This window comes from Pezoporus wallicus, unplaced genomic scaffold (assembly GCF_028554395.1).
Source record: "Pezoporus wallicus isolate ANWC-B61680 ecotype Strahan unplaced genomic scaffold, APGP_CSIRO_Pwel_v1 contig_6274, whole genome shotgun sequence".
NCBI lineage: Eukaryota > Metazoa > Chordata > Aves > Psittaciformes > Psittacidae > Pezoporus > Pezoporus wallicus.
Genome location: NW_026635738.1, coordinates 617,430 through 637,590, shown reverse-complemented (window position 1 = coordinate 637,590; position 20,161 = coordinate 617,430). Strand labels below are relative to the sequence as shown.

At 46.2% G+C, this 20,161-nt stretch overlaps 1 protein-coding gene across 1 annotated transcript in view; it reads left to right on the top strand.

The window, feature by feature from the left end:
- Positions 1-548: 548 nt before the first annotated feature.
- RBBP6 (RB binding protein 6, ubiquitin ligase) overlaps positions 549-20,161 on the top strand; it is a 35,026-nt gene continuing 15,413 nt past the window's right edge. The window contains exons 1-5 of the mRNA XM_057398006.1: positions 549-975; positions 12,622-12,729; positions 13,118-13,217; positions 15,169-15,207; positions 15,853-15,889. Of these exons, the coding sequence (XP_057253989.1) occupies positions 549-975; positions 12,622-12,729; positions 13,118-13,217; positions 15,169-15,207; positions 15,853-15,889 (711 nt within the window). The remainder of the gene's footprint in view (positions 976-12,621; positions 12,730-13,117; positions 13,218-15,168; positions 15,208-15,852; positions 15,890-20,161) is intronic.

Sequence of the window (20,161 nt, the reverse complement as noted above, 5' to 3'; positions counted from 1 at the left end):
GTGCGGTGAGGATGTGGCCAAAGGGCTGTAGAGGGCAGAGGTGAGGGGAGGCAGGAGAGGTTTGAGCCGCCAAGGAGCCAGGAGCAGAGAGGGCTGATGAGCACCAATGGGACAGACACGACGTTTCCAATGCCCCAGGGAACACGGTGGCACTGGGAATGGCGCAGAAGCCGTGTGTTCCAGGTTGGCTGGGGCCTGGCAGTGTCTGCTCTGCACGCAGAGGGCTCAGGCTGCTCAGTGGTGCAGGATCCACATTCTCTGCGCTTGCTTGAATGATGGATGGCACTGATAACAGCCACGCGCACGGGGCTCTGTTGTGCATAAACCAGTACCAATCTTGCCCCTGGATGTGACTGTGCGGTACCAGGGGGAAGTTTCCTGCCCTTACCAGAGGACACAACCACCCAGCGCAGGCACCAGCACGTTTCCCTGCAGTGATCACTGGGGCATCGCAGTGATGCAGAGGATGAGATCACTGGATCCCGCTCACAGAGACCACGGGCGGCTGTGGACCCACTGCACTTGGGGGGGACCAGAGGAGTTTGGTGATGGACGGCGGTCTCCGGCAAGCTCCGTGGGTCTCCCAGCAGCGAGCTCCTGCCCGGGGGATTCTGCGGCTGGAAACGGCGCTTTGCTGGATGCTTCCAACCCTGAGCCCCCGAACCCCTGAGCCAGGCTCCCCCGGGGCTGCCACCGCCGCCCGTCCCTATCCCGGTGCTAAAATGACCTCTAGTGGCAGGCGGGGACCGGGGCCGGTTGGGAGCCTTCAGGAGCACCAGCTCCGGGAGCCACGGCTCGTCTTGGTTCGCCCCGCGCCGCGGTGGCTCCGGAGCCTGCTGATGGCGCTGGCAGCGGCGGGGCTGGCCCTCGGTGGCTTTGCTGAGGAGCACTTTGGTGCACGTTTATGTGCTCGAGTACCACCAGCCTGTGCCGGGGAACACCGCCCCGCTCCCCCCTTCGCAGCAGCAGGAGCAGGTGGGCAGGCACCATCTCCTCCAGCCTGGTACTTCCAGGCTCCCCACATCAGGGCCGTGGCAAAGCTTCGAGCAGGGGAACAGAGCAGGGTCCTGCTGCGGGACACACAGGAGGGAGCTTGGCAAAACCCTCGAGCGAGAAGCAAACCCCGAATCCAGCTCACGGAGGGTCCAGAGACAGTTTCACCACGCTGCTGACAGCGTTTGGACACAACGTGAAACCACTCTCCTCCCGGCCATGGGCCACCGTCCTCCAGGCTCAGTGGGGCTGCAAGCCCTGTTTCATGCTGCTGATGAAAGGCATCAGCTCCTTCTCTCACGAGGTGGCAATGGCGAGTTAGTTCTGCCTCTTCTTTCGCTGAGCAGGATAATTAGTGACTGGGAATTCATCAAGCAGCAAGGTCACCCCTAGCGCTGCTCCCGCTGGGAGAAGGGATGGGATCCAGAGGTGGTGCTGAGCGCTGTCAGTGACAGCGACATAACGAGACAGCATCTTCCCAGAGCCAGTGGATTCCCCAGAGGAAGGGGAGACGTGATCCCTCTCCACCTTGGGGAGTTGGTTGTGCCCGAGCCCGCTGCTCTCTCTACCAGTCAGGTTGCAGAGATCCGGGCTCCGATGCCAGAGCCAGGGGTGGGCTCATCCCATGGCACCGGTCTGGGACAGGATCAAAGGAAAACCCTCTGCAGAGGGGATCTCGCCTTCAGCTGGGATCATGACCCCAGTAGAGCACCACTCCTGAGGGACAGGCTCTGTGTGGGGTGCACAGTGCTGGGGCTGGGCCTGCTTCCAGGCAGGAGCAGCAGTGGTCCTCATTAGGAGGAAGCTTACTAATGAAGTTGTTCATGTGGGTTTTGTGACTGCTTGGGTGAATTAGCTCTGATTAGCACAGAAAAAGTCACTTTTACTCCAGAGCCCTGTTCACACAGAGAGGAGTAGTTTGTTCTGTTCTGCGTCTCCTGATTCATTCTGTGATGATAGCAAACCCCTGCTGAGGAAGGAATGAGCTCTCACCTTCTCTCTGACTAGCTGATTTGGTCTATTTTCTTCTCCCTAGTAGTAAATTCAGACATGCATGTAAAATCATGAGAAAGGATGCCCAGACTGGAGATCGATAGGAGCTCTCCATGCCTGTGAGAAGACCCTGGCTCCACAGAGACCATCACGGGGCCATGAAGGTATCTGAGTCCAACCCCAGCCCCTGGATCTTTTGCACACAAGGCACAGAGAGCCCATGAGCACCTTCAGCAGCGCAGGACACAAACCACAGTAAAAGACACTCTCTTAAGGAAATCCAAAGTGTTGTTTTCTGAGCAGGGCACCGGGAAGGGGCCGAGTGTCCCCAAAAGCCTGCGGGAGCAATCAGCTCTGAGGTCTGGGCACACCATCACCACAGACATCACCAGCTGCCCTGGCTTTGCAGCACTGCAAGGCTTAATTAATGGTTGGGAAGCAATTTAGAGATGAAAAGCATGAATGTGTCACAACCCCAGTGAACAGGTTGGTCAGGATGAGGCCTGACCCACAGTGATGTTTTGCTGGGTGTTTTCTGGTGGCACTCACGCATTAAAGTACCAGTTTCTGCAGTGCTGGGGTCTGAAACACAGCCAGGCTTAAAAGAGCATCTGCTTCCATAGGGTCCCTGTGTGCCTCTGTGCAGTAACAGGACAAAATCCACACAAAATTCCCTTCCCCATTGCCTTTAAGACCAGATTCCAGCAGAAGTGGCGTATTTTTGTTCAGATCCTGCATAGCAAAGCAGCTGTAGGTATAAGTGATCCCAAAACATCTGAGCGTCTCTGGTGATCCAGGGGAGCAGCACCAAATCTGTGGGGAGAGCCAAGTCCCTCGTTAATCTTGGGAAATAGATGTAGCATTGCCAAAAAGACCAAAGCCTGTGACATCAAACTGCTATTCAGTGTCTAGGTCCTCTCTTTTGCCTGTTAATTATTTCTTCTCCCTTTCACTTCATAAGCTGCAGAGCAGCTCCTCACAGATATCCATTACATTTATTAGCATTTAAAATAATAAATAACACCTTTCTGGGCTGCTGGGCCCATTTCTCCCAGCCAGTGCCACCCCAGAGGCCATCCATCAGCAGAGCAATGGTGGTGTGGTGATGTACGATGCTGATACATCATCTGAGTACCAGCACCCTGATGCAGTGCCCTGTGCAGGGCATCACTCCAGTTGTAGATGGCTGGCTGGTGGTGCAGCCCTGGCCATCACCATCCTTAATCTTTAATGGGTTGTCCTGGAACCATGGTGGATTTTTCCATGCAAAGGTGACTGTGGTTTATGGGATGACAGGGAGATGCTGGAGGTGAAGCTTTAACAAAACCAGTTTCCACGTCTGGGTAACTGCTTTGGGCACAGACAAGTAGATAATGGCCATCCTGGACAACCACTGGGCAGCTGTGGAGGAAAAGGAGCTTGTGGCCTTTGTCCAGTTCCCAGGCACGGGTACAAATGTCACAGCCAAGCTCCTTCTTCACTCTCCCAGCAGAAGGGGCAATGATTCAGGCTGGGCACAAAATAAGGGAATTCTGCTTCTTGATCCCGTAATCATTCTGTGTTGTTCTGGGAGTAACTGGAGGGTTCACAGCTCCCCAGCTGGGTCATCAGCACACTTCCCATGTGTTCACTAGGCAGTGCCTGTTCTGAGGCAAACCAAACCAGAAAACCCGTTTTGGTTTGTTTCAGTCCTCAGTCAGGACAATGGCAGAACAACCAAAACCAAGAGGATGTGCTCTGATTAGCCTGGGTCTGGTTCTGACAAAGTTCCTCAAGTCACAGTGGCAGAGATAAGCAAAAGTCTGGGTTTCCTTCTCAGCTGATACTATTGTCTATGGAAAGAAACCTGGAGGGGTGGGTTTTCATAGAGGGCTCTCTCAAGGCATGTTCCTCCCTCTTTCATGCTGTGCTGGCGTTTGGGATTCGTGGTGAATAGGAGGTGTTGCCACCCCTAATGCGTTCACTGACTGCCTACAGATGTCACATACTGGTTCCAGGGTCTGCTTGCTTCCATTCTTCAGCAATGCAAAGTGCAGACATTTGCATGCTGTTCCTCTTGTCTCATTAGACGCCTTCTCTTACCCCCCTCTAGGCTCCAAGTTTTGATCGTTGTGCTCAAAATGTAATGATTTATCGATGGTAATAGGTTGGTGTGATGTGGTGGTGAGACAGGGTTTGGTGTGTCTGCGGTGTGTGCATGTGGAGGCACAGGAGCTAAGGACACGTGAGCAGGAGCAGGTAGGAATCAGAGTTTGGGATTGGTTTTCTTTGGGTATTTAAGTTACTAATGGTATTGTCATTCTTAATTGTAGCTGACTTTAACCAGTGCCTTTCCACAGCGGCTGTGCTACCTTGGAAGCCCGACTGATGACTCTGAGCCTCACAACCGTGCCTTGGAGAGCAATGTGGCCATTCCAGCCCAACCGGCCACGTGTGCCCTCAGTCTATGGCTCCCATCGTGCAGCCCCTGGGTGCTCATGGCAATGCTGGGTCCTCTTCTGCGCAGAACTCGCAGCTAAGGGAAAAACCAACAAGCAAACAGAACACTTTGCTCCTAACAAAGCAAACCGAAGCAGGAAATACAAACGCACCTTCCCATTGTGCCAGCCTGCTTATTTGCGTGTCCTTGCTCATGGGGCTCAGAAGCTACCAGAAATAGTTCACCCTTCCTGGTTTTGAGCAGTCTTTTGGCTGCTTTTTCTATTGTTCAGCGGTACATGAGGTGCTCTGCAGGCCCCCAGGAACAATCCTGGCCCAGCCCTTGCTCAGAGCACTTGTGCGTTTCAGGGACTCAGCAAGAGGGGATTGATGCAGCGCAGCAGAGCTGGGCATGGGTAAGCTGTTTCTAAAGCAAGAAAGTGGTAAACAGGATGTTCCCTACACAGCTCCTCATAATCTGTAATGGGAAAACACCAAAACCACATTTTAAAGTATAGTTTCTCTTTATTGCTCTTTTTCAATTAATGTGTATGACCTATAAAACTGACAGCATAACTTGGGTTAACTTCCTTGAAGAACTTGGACAGCAACGTGCTGCTGAGTGCATTGGAAGCAAAAGAGTTAAATTACAGTTACAGAACCAACGTAAAGCCACAAAGCCAGTCCTGATGCCAGCAGGTGTTCAGGGCACACCAAGCCTTAACACTGCTCTCATTTTCGAATGACTTTCAGAACATACCCCTGCTCCCTCTGAAAGCCGCAGGGTATTTCTGTGCCTCCCTAGGAGGTCCCAATTGGTTTTTAGGGTTCTAAATGTGGGTAGCAGAGAATGCCTTCTTACGTGCTACAACAGCAAGCCAATTGTTATGACATGAGCATTTCTGCTGAGCGTGGTAAACATCCTTTAATGGGCACTTCAAACCTGTGGTGTAAGACGGATTTGTCCAAGTAAAGCTGTGACAGCATCTCGGGTAGCTGGGATGCAATCACACATCCTCCTGTGCGGATGCTGCCCTGACTTTCGCTGCTCTCACCACCCTCCTGCCAGTGGTCACTGCTCTGATGCCATGGCTGGGCTGCTCCTGGAAGCACCCCTTGTCCTGCTCGAGCTCGAATGAGCAGTGTTAGCTCAGCAGATCATCACCATTCCGGCTGAAATGCTGCAGGGAGCAACCAAGCAGGTTCTGCTGGACTCGAGCAGGATTAACCTGGGCTGGGCAGTGCTGTGGAGAACCAGGAGGTGTAAAGCCGCCGGTCACCTCGGATGTGTCAGCTCCTGCCTGCGTGAGCAGACTCTAAGGCAGGGCTCCATTGAATCACAGAATCCCAGACTGGTTTCGGTTGGAAGTGACCTTAAAGCTCATCCAGCTCCAAAGCCCTGGCGTGGGATGTGCTGTGTGTACAGTGCAGTGCAGCATGGTATGGCTCTGCCCATAGCTGACTCACAGCGCATCAGTCCAGGGTGATCCACAGCACATACACCTGGTACTCAGTGGAAGCTGGTTTAAGAAACAGCAATCTGGGAATGACGATGTTCTCTGACTATTGAAACTAAACCCAAGTCAATCTCCTCCCCGCTCTCTAAGCAGGCAAATTGTTCTAAATAGAACCTACTCAGTATGGAGACTCCAGGTACCCTTGTTCATGCAGATCCTTTTACCCTGGAGGGGATGAAAACCCTAAGTGGCAATTGTAGGGTTCAGATATAAGAAGCCTCACAGACATTTTAGATGAGAAGTGTTTTTTTTCCAAGCCTTCCCTATTTTCACTTTAACAATGTACTTGTCATCGGACTGATTTGTTTGCAATAGCACTACACAGGTTCCAAAGGTTTTCTCTTTAAATGCTTGTGGCCAGAGGGTTAGAAAATGAACATTTGTAAAGTGATGGATTGGGATTTTGAATAAATGGGTGGACGTGCAACCAGTACATAAGTCGAAACAGTTGGGGGTTCAATCATGACATTAATAGAAGTATGAAGCCCACAAGAAGGTGACTAATTGTATAACTTATTTTTCTGCAGTGTATTAGTGGGCAGATAACTGGTAGAGGAAAAATGAGGGTTCATACAGAAATGTGCACAGTATAAATGACTTGGTCTTATAAAAAGCTTAGATGCCTGGAAAGGAAGAGAAGTGTGCGTCATAGATTTGTGGAAATAACAAATAGCTCCTTTAAAAAAGCAATAATCTGCATAACAAAGCATTAATAGATATCTTAAGTCACAGTCATTGCCTGCATAATGAAAACTGTAAGATGATAATGATTATTCTGCCCTCATGCTGTTTATTTTGCTGTTAGCACATGTTTAACTTCCTTATTACTGCTCAAGTTCTGTTCCCTGTTCTAATCAATTTCTTTTTCTCATCCAGATGAACCATTCTTCCCTTGGAAACAGCGGACTGAAACCTGCTCTTGTTTGGTTTATCAGTCACTGTGCCAGGTCTCTGCTCTCAGGGTGATGCTCGGTTGCGTGTCAGCCATTTGGCAGTGGGGAATTCAGCCGATTGTGTTCCCATGGGGCATTCTGAGATGCAGGCACAAGGACAGAGCACTTTTATCTTCCCCTGGTGTTTTTGTCCTCTGTGCCCTGTGCCTCCTGCCCCGGGTGCTGCCAGCTCTGCAGGACAGCGGCACGGGGATTGCTCCTCTGATGGGGTCACACTGTTGCTTCCGAGCAGGAATGTAAACCTCATGATCTCCTGCGCACATTGCTCACCAGCGAGGGAAATAAGGGGAATGCTGCTGTTGCTCCCCAAGGACAAAGCAGGAGGGTGAAGCTCATGGGATGCCGGGACGGTTCTTCCCTCCCTTCACCAAGCACCGCACGGCAAAGCCATTGCATCTCAGAATCACGGCATCATGAGGGGAAGGGAACCCTGGAGATCACTCAGTCCAAGCCCTGCCGAGGCAGGGTCACCCAGAGCAGGGCACATTGGTGGGGTTTGGGTGTCTCCAGAGAGGGAGACTCCACACACACACACCCCCCCCCCAACTCCGGGAAGCCTGTGCCGGGGCTCTGCCACCCTCCACGGGAAGAAGTTCTTCCTCTCGTGTGGAGGTTACACTTGTTGTGGTTCAGTTCATGGCCTTTGCTCCTTGTCCGGCCGCTGGGCACCGCTGGAAGGAGCCTGGCACCGTGCTGCTGGCACCGCCTTTGAGCTGCTGCTTCGATGGGATCCCCTCTGCCCTGCACCAGCCGGACCCAGCTCCCGCAGTCTCCGCTCAGCACAGGGATGCTCCAGACCCCGGAAGAAGGTGCGTGGGGCGGCGGCGCGGCCTGCGGGAGCCGCGCTTTGTGGCTCGGCCCCGAGCATGAGGCGAGGCCCTGCCCGCCGGCGGGCGGGAGGGACCGCGAGAATAAAGCGGGGTGGGAGCGATAACGCGGTTCGGCCGCGGTCGGTAGCGGTGCCGGGTGTCGAGGCCTCGCGGAGCTGTTCCTTTGTAGTCGTGACAAGCACCTCCGGCTCCGCGCTTCAGATGCGGGGCTAGGCGTGGAGGAATACGTGGTTGATGTGCTACATACAGGGCTTACCAAAGTTTGGGTTTCCTGGAAATCTTCTGGGAAAAATAATGCGGAAATGGAGGAGGATAATAACAAACCTGCCAGGTTTCTTTTTAATCTGGAGGAGAAAGCTTGCAGGTGTGGAAATAGAAGAGATGGCTGATTTGAAAAGTGGTTTTGTTGGCTCGGTATTGTTTTCAGCGTCCTTTACCCCACGCTTCATGGGAAAACTAGTTTTGTGCCTGTTGCAGAAAGTGCTCACTAGCAGCGTTTTGGATCCAGAGTTTATCTGTGAGTTAAGATTTCTCCAGGCCCTTTAAAGCCATCTTGCACCTGAGTGTCTCAGTTACACTCTGGAATTTCTTGTTAATGTAACTTTTCTACATCAAAGACGTTGTCATTCAGACGCTGTTGAGCCTCATTATTCATTTATTCATCTCTTAACCTTTTTCCATGTTTTTTTATTTCCCCTGGTACTGTGTGTTAGCCACGTCAGGGCAGCCCTGGAGCTCTGTGGCAGAGCATTTATGGTGAACATACGTAAGAAATGTTCTCAGAAGTCATAACTTCTTTTAAATCTAAGAAATGGCACTTGATTCTCAGCCATGATAAGGGTTTCCTCTTACTGTGATATTTCAGATTGGTCATTTGCCGTGTTGATAAATTTGCAAGTGATTAAAGACTTTGGGAAGTGACTTCTCAGAAATAGAAAGACTTGTAAAGTGGTTTCACATGTTCATTTCTCCCCCTGTGCTTCTGTGCCACTCCTACAACAGTCTTTTCTTTAAAACAGGTGCTGGTGGGTTTTTTCGCCTCTTCCTGCTTGAAATATTAAAACAGAATAATGTGTTTGCTGCAGTAACTGCAACTTCAGCCCCAGCCTTTAAAGTGGTTGGGCTTAAAGCTTATGCTTTATCTACAGATCCTTAAACTGTTTTGAGGAGAATTTCTGTGAAGAGACTCAACAGCACAACTTTGGGGCCTCAAGGATGCTATTGGCTTGTGTGATGTGCGTAGGTAGAGATGCACTTCAGAAGTCTTGAATTGTTCCAGTAGCACGGAATAAAATTGTCAAGAGCTGTTGAAAACTTTCATGAAGGGCTTTGCTGCAGAGGGGACTCTGGGGTTTCTCTTCAGTTACTGCTGTACTTGCAGCATCCCAGCACTGGCAGCCTGAATGGCCACTGCTTGACGTCACTTCTGTAGCAGGCTAGGCTGGGTAAAGCAGCCTTGAAACCAGAATGTTGGATGGTGGTGAACTGTGATGGAGCCCAGTTATCATCACCAGAACTAAAACATGTTCTGAAATAGGCCAGTGTTACAGCAGGTGAAGGGCAGGAAGGAAAGATTATAGATGATAAAATCATGCTCTTAAATATGCTACCCCGTAAAACGGCCCTCCAGTACCCACAATGCAGTTCAGCAGAGGTTGTTGCTTTGGTTCTCTACGTAATCAGAATCCAGTGGAGAGCAAGCATCTGCTTCACTAGGTTCTGTTCCATGTGATGTTGCCTGAAGGTGAAGCTAAGGAAGGTATATCTTTCATACGCCAAAGAGCATGGCTCTTGTGTAACAGGGACGGGATCCTTCTCTGGGTCAGTTGTGTTGCACTTTGACTTTTGAAAAATCAGTATCAAACTCCAAATTACAGATTAGTGACACAGGTACTTACTGAAGCTTTTATAAGGGCATTTCTCTGTGCAAACACAAAAATCCCCCAGTAGTTTTCAGAGCAAGGCTGCAGAATACATTTCAGCGCTATATATATGCCAAATTTTTGGTTTATATGCATAACCATGAATTTCAGTTTTTATCAATCAGATTTGATGCCTAAACTCTCCTTCAGAAGATAAAGGAAAAAAAACTAGACCAGGATATTCTGCCTCAGTGGGATGTTTGGAGTGCTTGCTTGTGGGCATACCACAACTCTGTGCAGGAGTCTGGACTGAATGTTGGTGTGATCTTGGAAAGAACAAAGTGAACCTTGAATGAAGATGACCAATTTGTTCTGGTTTTTCCAAGTGCTCTGAGCTTTTATGGATCAGTAACTGTTACTTTTCATGATGGATATGTGGTAATAAAAGCTAAAAGTAAACAGGATTTTGAGCTTTTTTGGCTCTTTTTAAGATGCTGGGAAAGAATGAGTGGCTGGGGCCTGTCTAACCGGGTGGGTGTCCTCTGTGCTTACTCTATAAGCATGTTCTGTAAAAGCAGAATTCCCTTCAAAAAGATACTCATTCTGAATATATCGAGTGATGGGTTTAAACTCCCCTTCTCTCAATTTAATCTGAATTCCTTGACCTGTCTTTTGTAGTAGATGCTTTCCCAGTATTGTGGAAGAACTGCAAATCCTGTAACATTCTGACTCAAAACACTTGGGAAGTGTGCTGTTCTCCTTGTCGAGCAAAATGATATAGAAAACTAAACCTGGGACTCTGAACTGGTGTTAGAGGAATCATCTGAAGGGCAAAGGGTGCTCTTCTGAGACTTGTCTCTTGAGCTCAGAACTTGCCTGAGTTCAGTGTTGGGAGTGTGCACTTGACCGTTTTAGTAGTGCCACCATGTGATGTCTTCAAGACAAGCTCATGCTGACTGTGAATGAAGTCACTTGGTCTCGCACCTGACATTTGTCTGTCTGCTGGGATGCCTTCAGCACTCTGCCAACATAGCATTTTAGGGAAGACTTTTAAGCAAGTTTTAAACCCAGCCCTTTGCTATGCTGTTCCATGGTGCAGTGCTAGTCTGGGGCATTGCTTTCGTTCCAGCTCAGTGTGGTGAATTCCCAGGCTGCCATGCAGCATTATTCTGTGGAGCTTTCAGGAAGGACGTAGAGTTCCTGTTTGCCTGGTGGGGTTGGAGGCAGGTCACGTACCTGTTTAAAACCCATCATGTTCCAGTGGAGCTCACCTGGTGCTTTGGCTCTGTCACCAGCGGGTTTGGGACCTTGGCCCAAGCAGTCTATGTAATCAGATTGATGATTGAAAGTATGTTAGATTTGGTTGACTTGTCCTTTCAGAGCAACATAGGTGCTCTTTTGGAGCACAGCACTGTATAATTGTAATGCAAATGCAAGTTCCATGAACTGCTTGGCCTACTGAACTAGCTCATTCAAGGAATTATGATATCCCAGTTGTAGGTGAGATCATTGATACCTATTCCGGTGGAAGCTGAAATGCCAGAAATAGCAGTCTGGGCAGGATTACTGGGGATGTTTCAAGGCAGTGCCTTCGGTGCCAGCTACAGAGATGATTTCTTTGTCGCAGTGTCCCATTGGTGCTGAGCAGAACAGAGTTAAAAAGGTACATCATGAGAGAGCAGATTTTTAAGCACTGGAGAGAAAATGTGTGCTTGGCAGTTACTCTCTTCCCCAGCAGAGACAGTCTGGCATGTGAGTAGTCATTTTTGTCTCTTACTCTGCAAATCATTCCCCCAGCAGCATAATAGCTGGTTGCAAAGCACCTAAGCCTGGTAAAGGCTTTTCTTTGTTGTTTCACACCCAGGCTTGCCTTCTGATGATGTCTGTTTTAGTGAGTTTCTTGTCTGCTGTATCTGGGTGAAAATACTTCTGTAGACAGTGTTTTTGCAGTGCTGTCAGACTCAAAATGGTGGATTAAAGCAGGCCATGAAATAAAGTAGGAACTTTTTCAGTACCTTGTTCATAGCAAATGTGTGACACACCGTACTAAAACCAGCAGATTTTCAAAATTACAGCTGAATTTAAAAGTGGGGTTTTTAAATCATGCATTAAATGTGAAGCAGTGTTACCTTCAGAGCATAACCTGAGCTGTTTGCTGCAGGAAGAAGTTTGTGGACACTAACGCAATTGTTGGCTTAAGATTTCTAAATCAGTGTAGGGCAGCTCTTGTCTGCCTCCATTTCTTCCTTGAAATACTGCTTTCCTTTGACTTTCAAGCATACTGCTTTCTTGTAGAACATACAGCAGGCTTTAGACTGTTCTGTTTCTTCTGCTTTTGACTTTAGCATCCAAATTTTCCTTTGCCTTTGTAAGCTTCCTGAGTTAATTGAATCCTTATGTTTAATCACAGGTCAGATTGACGAAAGCCCAGTGCCACTTACTGGCCATCACTGGCAGTAAAACGAGTTTTATGCTGTCAGGGGAATAAGAATCAGCAACGTTGTTGCCTCCAGCTACTTTGAACCCTTTCTGTTGAAGCTTGAACAAATGTGAGGAGTAGCCTTGTTGAGCATGATGCCACTGGTGGCTTTGCAGATGTGGAGTCATGTGGTAAAGCAGTGACGCTGCTTTGCAGGTCCTGGAGGTTGCCAAGTCTCTGCTGGGGGATGCTGCTGCCTGCAGGGAACAGCTTCCTGCTGGGAGCTGCCAGTTTAGTCCAAGAACTGTTAGACTGAGCCGGCATTTGTTAAATTCAAACCAAGCAAACACAAATTTCAAGGGACCTCAGGAGCAGCACTCCAGCTTTAGTTCTTTCCTGTTTGAAAAATAACCAGTTAACCCTTTAGCCTATATTTAATAACATTTCATCACCAAAATGAGTTCAATGAATTGAGTCAAAGGAAAAATAAAGGTATTGCAGCCAGCTGGTATCAGGTCCCTTCACAGAACTAACTCCATTTCACTGTACACTGACTGAGCAGTTGGGAGGCGTGGTTGTTGATGGGTTAAGCTCCAAGAAAAGGAGATGGGGGCTCCCTTCTGTGTTCTGCACTAGCAGCACAGGTGAATTGCACTTGGTTAACAGTGAAAGCAGTGGCATGGAGTTTTCACGCTTTAGCCTTGTGCAGGGCAAGTGAGTCACACTTCAGAACCCTCTGTGCAGGTGAGACTTTGCTATGACCTGGTTTTCCCCAGAGATCTGTTGGTTTTGCAGCCTTAACAGCAGCCAAAGCAACTTCAGCTAGATGAGGAAAGACCACCCGCTGCACTAGCAGACTCTCCTTTAGTGACCTGTAAGGAGATTTTGCTGTTGGCATTCAAACTATTAAAAAATGATAAATAAAAAGAAAAAGATTTTGTTGTTTGTGCTTGATTACCCAACCTGAAGCTTTCTTGAAATGTACTTTCAGTGTGATGAGACAGTAAAAGTGCAATGCTACACCTAAAATTTTGCTTTTAGATCAGTAAAGGGATTCTCTGAAGTGCTGAGTGATAGCTGTATATATTCTTACAAATTGATTAATGTTTGTTTGGTTTTATGTTGGTTTCAGAGTACACAGATGATAATGCCCTGATTCCGAAGAACTCATCTGTAATTGTGAGAAGAATCCCTATTGGCGGAGTGAAAGCTACCAGCAAAACATACGTTATGTGAGTGTCAATAAAGCATTTACTGAGCAGGGTTTCAGTGGGTGAACTTACAGTTTATCTTAGTTTATAGAGGCATTCAGATTGTATCTTTCTTGTTAAAGCTGATAGTAGTTTTTGTGGGAATGGGGTAGGTTTTAATATATGTCCCAAAGTAGACTTAGCATTTTTAGCCCTGCTGGTACACGGGGTGCAAACCTCAACACTGGCAACCTGTAAGGTGATTCTATGGGGTTTGGTTTTGGAGTTGATTTTGCTGAGAGCCAGGTTGTAGATCCTATTTCCTCTACTTGGGGAGATTCCTTATTCTATGTGTTTGCATTTATAGTAAAGACAGATAACGCATTTTAGTGTGAATTTGTGGCTTATTCTCATCTAGAAGAGTCCGATTCTCAGTGTTTGGCTGTATGTTGCATCTGGGAGAGGAGATTGGGGTATGGCAATATTCTTCCACCCCAAGTGTGGGTTTTTACGTAGTAGCTGTAGAGAAAAGACCAAGGCTTGCCAGCTGGCAAACCATGCACATAATAATTTCATTCCTAAGTGATTCCTATTACTATCTTAAAGGCAGTGTCCATTTTGGGCAAGAGAACAACAATATCCTGAAGTGCGTCGCCTTTTGTGCGAGTATTATGAAGGAATAGTTAGTCCTTTCCAAACCTGAGACTCGGGAAGCAGTTTAGCACGTTACCAAATGTAACTAGTTACCTTCCTAAGTCTGTTTTTGCCTTAAGCTGGTATCTGTGCTCCAGCTTTTAATTCCGAGTTCTTAAGATTTATGAAAGACAGAGCATCAAATGTATTGATGAAAGTTACAGCTATTCACATGCAATCCTGACAACAGCATTACTGCTGTCACTTATGTATTCATACGGACCATTTCTGTATCAGCTACATCAGCACTGTTTGAGTGGTCATGTTTTCCAGCCCTCTGAAAGACACACCTCTCCCCCACAATCAGTAGATGATACTAGCTTGTGGTTTTGCCATGTCTTTCCCATGTTGGTTCTCAGTAAATAGACTGATGAGTTACAGTCTGACTCAAACAAACAGTACAGCAGCATCCTGGTACCCATGAAGCATTTGCAGGCAAAAAGCCCTGAATTAATTCAGCATGGCTCTGCATGTAAATTTTGGGCATATTACAGCAGCAGTTGTTGCTCTCAGGCACTACCTAGTAATTCTGGAGGCCACAGCATTGTGCTTATAAATGTGGCCTTGTTTGGGGAGTCAATTTAAATACGTGTGCTTAGTGCTGTCTTGTCAGTGCATCCTCCCTTTTGGGTTGGATGGCACCCTCCCTCCTCTGGTATTGTAATGCTGCCCTAAAGCAAGAAGATAGGTGCTGCAGGCAGCAAAGATCACAGGCATACGTTGTTTGTATGGGATAAGGAAAGAATGGCACTGCTGTTGAAAATTAACCAGGCAGATCAGCTTCCTATTCCTGCAGCTGGGAACATTGCAGAACCAACTGGTAGAGTGTTAAATGCTTAGGAATGGTGAAGGTCTGCTGTAACGCTGGAGAGGCCTTCAGAAATGCTTTACTCACCTTCTACTATTCAAGGTAAATGGATGAAGCAACCACAGTGTGGTAATCCAAAGTATTTCCTTGTACTTCCTCATCTTCAGGGGGTACGTGGCTGTAATTGGGAGCCTGAGGGTGTTCTAGCAGTGGCAGGAAGCACGAGCCTTTCTCTTTGTACATAAATTCCACAGCAGCAGCTTTTAAATTGCCTCTGCTCATGGGACGCTTTGGATGATGTGTGCATTGTTTGTTAACCATCTCCGTGGTTGCATGTCTGGTTCATGATGAATAGCATGCAGGTACAGATTGATGAGTATGTGGAATCTCAGCAGGTTTTCAAATGTAATAAATATTTCCTAAAATACTGTAGCATTTTCAAGATGATCTTAAAGCAAATTCTGGCAATTAAGACCTTTTTTTCTGTCACAGGACTCCTAAATCGCACAAAACCCTAGAAACTGCTTTCAGGTGACATTTCTACTACTATTTTTAGTCAATATAGCATATGTAACACGTTTAGTATTTTGGTGCTTTCATGGCTAAATACGGTAGATATCTGAACACAGTGCTTGGGCTTCCACAAAGAAACACTGTTGTATAGACTAAGCTGCCAACAGTTTTGTTCTTTCTTTGTCAGATGACTGAGGTTTTTCACTGAAGTGAGCTTGCACTTCATGGTGTTAAGACTCTCACTGTTCTGTCTTAGGAATTGAAGTGCTGTCTCTGGCACCTGGTTGTAACACTAAGGATGTACAGATTGGCTAAAGTGACCTTCATAGCTTGACAGTTGATTATTTAAGAACACAAAACTGTGATACAGGCTTCCTATTTTTGATACTTGTGTAGCAGACAAAATGAGGACTTCCTCTTGCACTGTTGTGTTCTATATCTGTAAGTCTCAGAGTAATTGCTGACAAAGTACAAATGTGATATTTGGTGGGTTTTTAGTTGCTCTGAATGTACCAAGAGAGAACAGTTTATGTATATGAATAAATTTCCACATTCCCTAGCCTATAGGGACTTGATGGTTTGATGTTCAGGTTTTATCATCTGTTTTATGTTGGGTACCAGTGCTTTATTTTAAATTCTGATCACCTTTATTTCTTCTTCTAGAAGTCGAACTGAGCCAGTGAGTGGAACATCAAAAGCAGTATGTAAAAACCCAATCTCACACTTTTTTCTACACACTGCACTTAATTTTACACAACATAGCCTTTTATTAATTTTCCAAACATTAACTTAATCTATTTTCCAGTAAAATATAGTGTTTGTTGTAAATACAATGTATTTGATTCAGCATAGTAAAAACTGAGTAATGCCATTATTTGCACAGTTCCAATGTGAATACTGGTATTTGTGCTAGTACTGGATTGTATTTCCTATTGCATATGATAGACTATTCCTGTATGACTCTGTGTTGTACAGATTCTGTGCGCTCGGGTTCAGATCCTGGCGGTTGGAGGTTTGCACAGTTGAACATGGTGCCATGTTCTACATCTGTCTGTCTATAGCTAGTAATATGTATGTTTGTATAGGTTGTTGTGTGCTTTTTGTTTCTTGCAATAAAAGTTGTTTGGAGTGTACTTTTGCCATTTTCACATTGTATCACTTAGCTTTTCGTTTCAAATACTTCTTTTTTTCTTTTTTTTTTTTTTTGCCTAATGGTTTTTGAAGATGTGATCAAAAACCACTGAGAAACCGCTGTTGTTAACCTTGGTGCTATTCCTTCTGACCTGGGGGTTCAAACAAATCCCAACCCCTACATATCCCGTACGTTCTGAGGACAGTTCTGTGCAGCTGAATTGATTCCTTTTCATGTCCTTAAATACTTGGGCATTTGTCCTGAAACTGTGTAACTAAGGTGATACTGTCTGGGCCCCTCTGAGTACCTGAATGTCTTTAATAGATTGCCATGAATTTAAATATCGTTGCTACACAAAGTGGTATTCTAAAGTTCTGCCTTTGCTCTTTTCCCTTTACCTGATGAAGCTGTTTCATAGTTTGCAAATGAAAATACCTAAAACAAATTCTGGCACAAGGGCAGAGCCTGGTGCATTGCTGGGTAAAAACCCCTGTTGTTTTTCTGCACTGCCTGCAGTACATTTTTGGGTCTGGGTGACTTCAGGGTTGGGTGCTGCTTTCGTCTCCCAAAGGTTAAGCCTTTCTTTAGTATACCACCACTTTGAGTTTGCGTTTGGAAAAGGGGGAGCATTTTTCAGGTTTGAAAACACTGTTGTCTGCTGCTAAACTATAAGTAACACACAGAAATACTCGGCTGCTAATGGTCTAGATCTTGATTTGCCTCTCGGGTCAAATATGATGTGTAAATGCTCGTTTTGAAATAGTCCTTACAGTATAAAAGTTACGACTTGGTGCTTTTTATTTTTCATCTTTATTTCAAGTATATCTGCTTTTCCTTCACTAGACTGGTGTGAGGCATTACACTAACCCTGGATCATTGGATCTGACCATTTGATAAGCTCTTAGGATACCTTGATGTAGAAATTGATGAAGTCAGGGTCTGTGTTCTGTGAAGGATACAGCCTCTGATTCTCACGGAATGCCATCCAACAACTGCAAATTGAAAACTTGTGTGTGTAGGTCTAAAACCACCAAGTCCAAATCTGCATCCGTAATTCTATTGCTGATTGATTCAAATTCCTTTTTGGACATGAATGCCTCTCATTGTGAGTTGGAGATAGTTTGCCCAGTGACCCTAGTAGTTAATGTAATGCATTTATGTAAACCACTTTTACAGGATTTGATCTAATTCCAATGGGTTTTTATTTCTTGAAAACAGTTACTTTTCTTTTTGTTTACTAGCATGTGTATAAACACAAATCACATGTTCATAAATAAAGTTAACGTTCTTTTAGCCTTGTGTGTTCCCTGGCATGTCTGTATTACATTTCTAAGTAGCATCTTACCATAAGCTAACATAGATACATCAAAAAAGAGAAAATCATGGAGTGGGAGGGAAGACTTAGTGTTAGTTAGAAATAATTGAAGTGAATGAAAGAGCAAACCATTCCCTTCTGTTTGCTCTGGCTGTACCTGGACTGGGTTGTGGGTAGCATAGGGAGGGTGGAAGCCTCACATCACTCTTAAGTCCTGTCTCTTACTGTAAAAGCACTGCAGTCTCAGGTGCTTCTGGTGGTGGAAATGCACTGAGCACTGTTAAAGCTAACTCGGGGCCTGGTCTGAAGCATGGGGGTTTGTTCATTGGGGTTTGGGGTTTGTTTTTCATACACGTATTTCTGTCTGTATTTGAAAGCAGAACCTGAATCTTAGTGTGGCAGGAGTAAACCCCTGGAAAACTTGCCAATTCTTGTTGAAGGGTAAAGCAGCAAAATGGAAATGAGTTAAGATTTATTTTTTTTTTTAAGAATGCACGAAGCCAAACTCTGTTTCTTGCTCTTAGGTTAGCTGTCATTCTACACCCAAAGTTGTGCTGCTGTCCTACTCTTAATACAGTCAGAGCAAGAAGATGGATCCTTTTTAGTTTAGTCTTCCCATTTCAGGAACTGCAGGGATCTCCAGTTGATGCTTGCCCTTAGAGGCTGCAGAAGTGCAGCATCCTGCCTGCTGGTTTAATGCCATCAGGCACAAGTGTGACCCTTCCTGGCTGGATTTTTAGTTCAGCCCAAACTAATGGGGATTAGGAAACCACTGTGATTTAAATGTAGCACTCCAGCAGTGAGATCAGCCTTTTCCTCCCATTTTCTGTCCCCTGTCCCACTTGCTTTGCATTAGTTTCTGCTTAGTCTTTCTGTGGAATGGGAATTAGTACACTGACTGTTGAGTATGGTTTGGGAGGGGGGTTGCCCGTGTCCCCTCCCTAGTTCTTCTGCAGTTTTATCTCTGGGTTGTATGCAGGTATCATGGAGATGTTGTTTATGCTGGACTGAGTGGAGGGACTGGCAGAAATTTAAAGGTGAGAATAGACACAGGAACATAGGGTCATTGGAAGGCGGCTCTTGGGCAAACATACCACATAGTCCATTGATTATCTATCTGCTGCTTTTGGTATCTCCTGAGTAGAAAGGAGTGCTGCTGCCTCCTTTAACGAGTTGGACTGTTGCCTGCAGGCCATCTAATAACTGCTTCCTAAAAAAACCCAGTTTACTAACTGGTCTGTTTTGATTACTGGTCAATCCTAGACCACTTAACACCAGGCTCCAACAGGGAGCTTCCCTAATCCCTTGTTTCCTTCTGGAAAACCATGGAATGGCAGTGGTTGTGCTTGCCATGAGAGAACACGGGCCTGTTTTCCCACATGTAAAAAAGAGTGGTGTATGGAGTGTGAAGCTACCGTATCCTTGATCAGACTTCCCTTTAACAGAGCTAGGTACAAAATGTTCTCAAAAGGAGGACAGTTCAGTCTTTCTTTGGTAAGACTTGCAATGGAAAGAAGGTCTCTCTTTCCAGATCTGCATGTTCCTCTCCAAATGCACAGTTTAAGAGCTTATAGTTAGTAATGCAGTAATGTTGTATGTGCTCTCCTAGACGTGTAGAGAAGGAATGATTAATGGACTTGAGGTATTTTTTCCCCAGTCTGCTAAAACTGGTCCTTCAGCTCTTTTTTACCTAGTGTAGGGAAGGACAGGAGCTTTCTCCAATTCAGTGGCCTTGTGAGGAGAGCTGTTCAGTTTTCATTGTGACATTTTATTCAGTGGTTTTGAACAACTTAAGACACAATAAGCAGTGATTCGAGTGTCTTCCTGATAATGACTTAAGCTTAACTGCAGCTTGTGGCATAATATCATTCAACATAGTGGACCAGGGAGAAGAGTGTCCCTTTTTACTTGTGGAAAAAGTGCTCCAGTGTTCAGTGCTCAGCAAACACTGTGGCCAATTCCCAACTAGTGGCCTGGGACTTCATTCCTACAAGCTGTAGCTGTAGGTAGCTGGAAGGGAGCAGTGTAGTTCCATTGGAGAGGAAAATACAGGGCTGTGCTCTGAATCTGTGTTCTCAATATCAAGAGTGCACTTTCTGCCTTTGTTCATTTAGTCCTGAGTTCTGCTGGGTAGCAAGGAAATACTAAATTCTCACTTCCCAAGTTAATTTGGATAGCGTGGTCTAATAATATACAGTGAAAAGGAGCTCTCTCAGTTTTTATAGGCTACTCTGTCATGATAAACACATTTATTTATTTAAATACAGTTTCAGCAGTTGTTTTCTTCTAGGCAAAGTGGTGGGGTACTGTTAGGACTGATGCTTTGGATCGGTGGTTTTAGTTGGGTTTGGTGGGGTCCGAGTTTGGCATTTTTAAACTTACCGACAGGAGAGGCAGAGTTCATGGTTCAGGGCTCTTGCTTCACTCTGACAGAAGCTGTTCTGGGTTCATAAAAGCATAACCATGTGCATTTGTAACTGATTAACTGACAACTCCGCTGAAGCTTCCTGCAGTGATACTTTTAA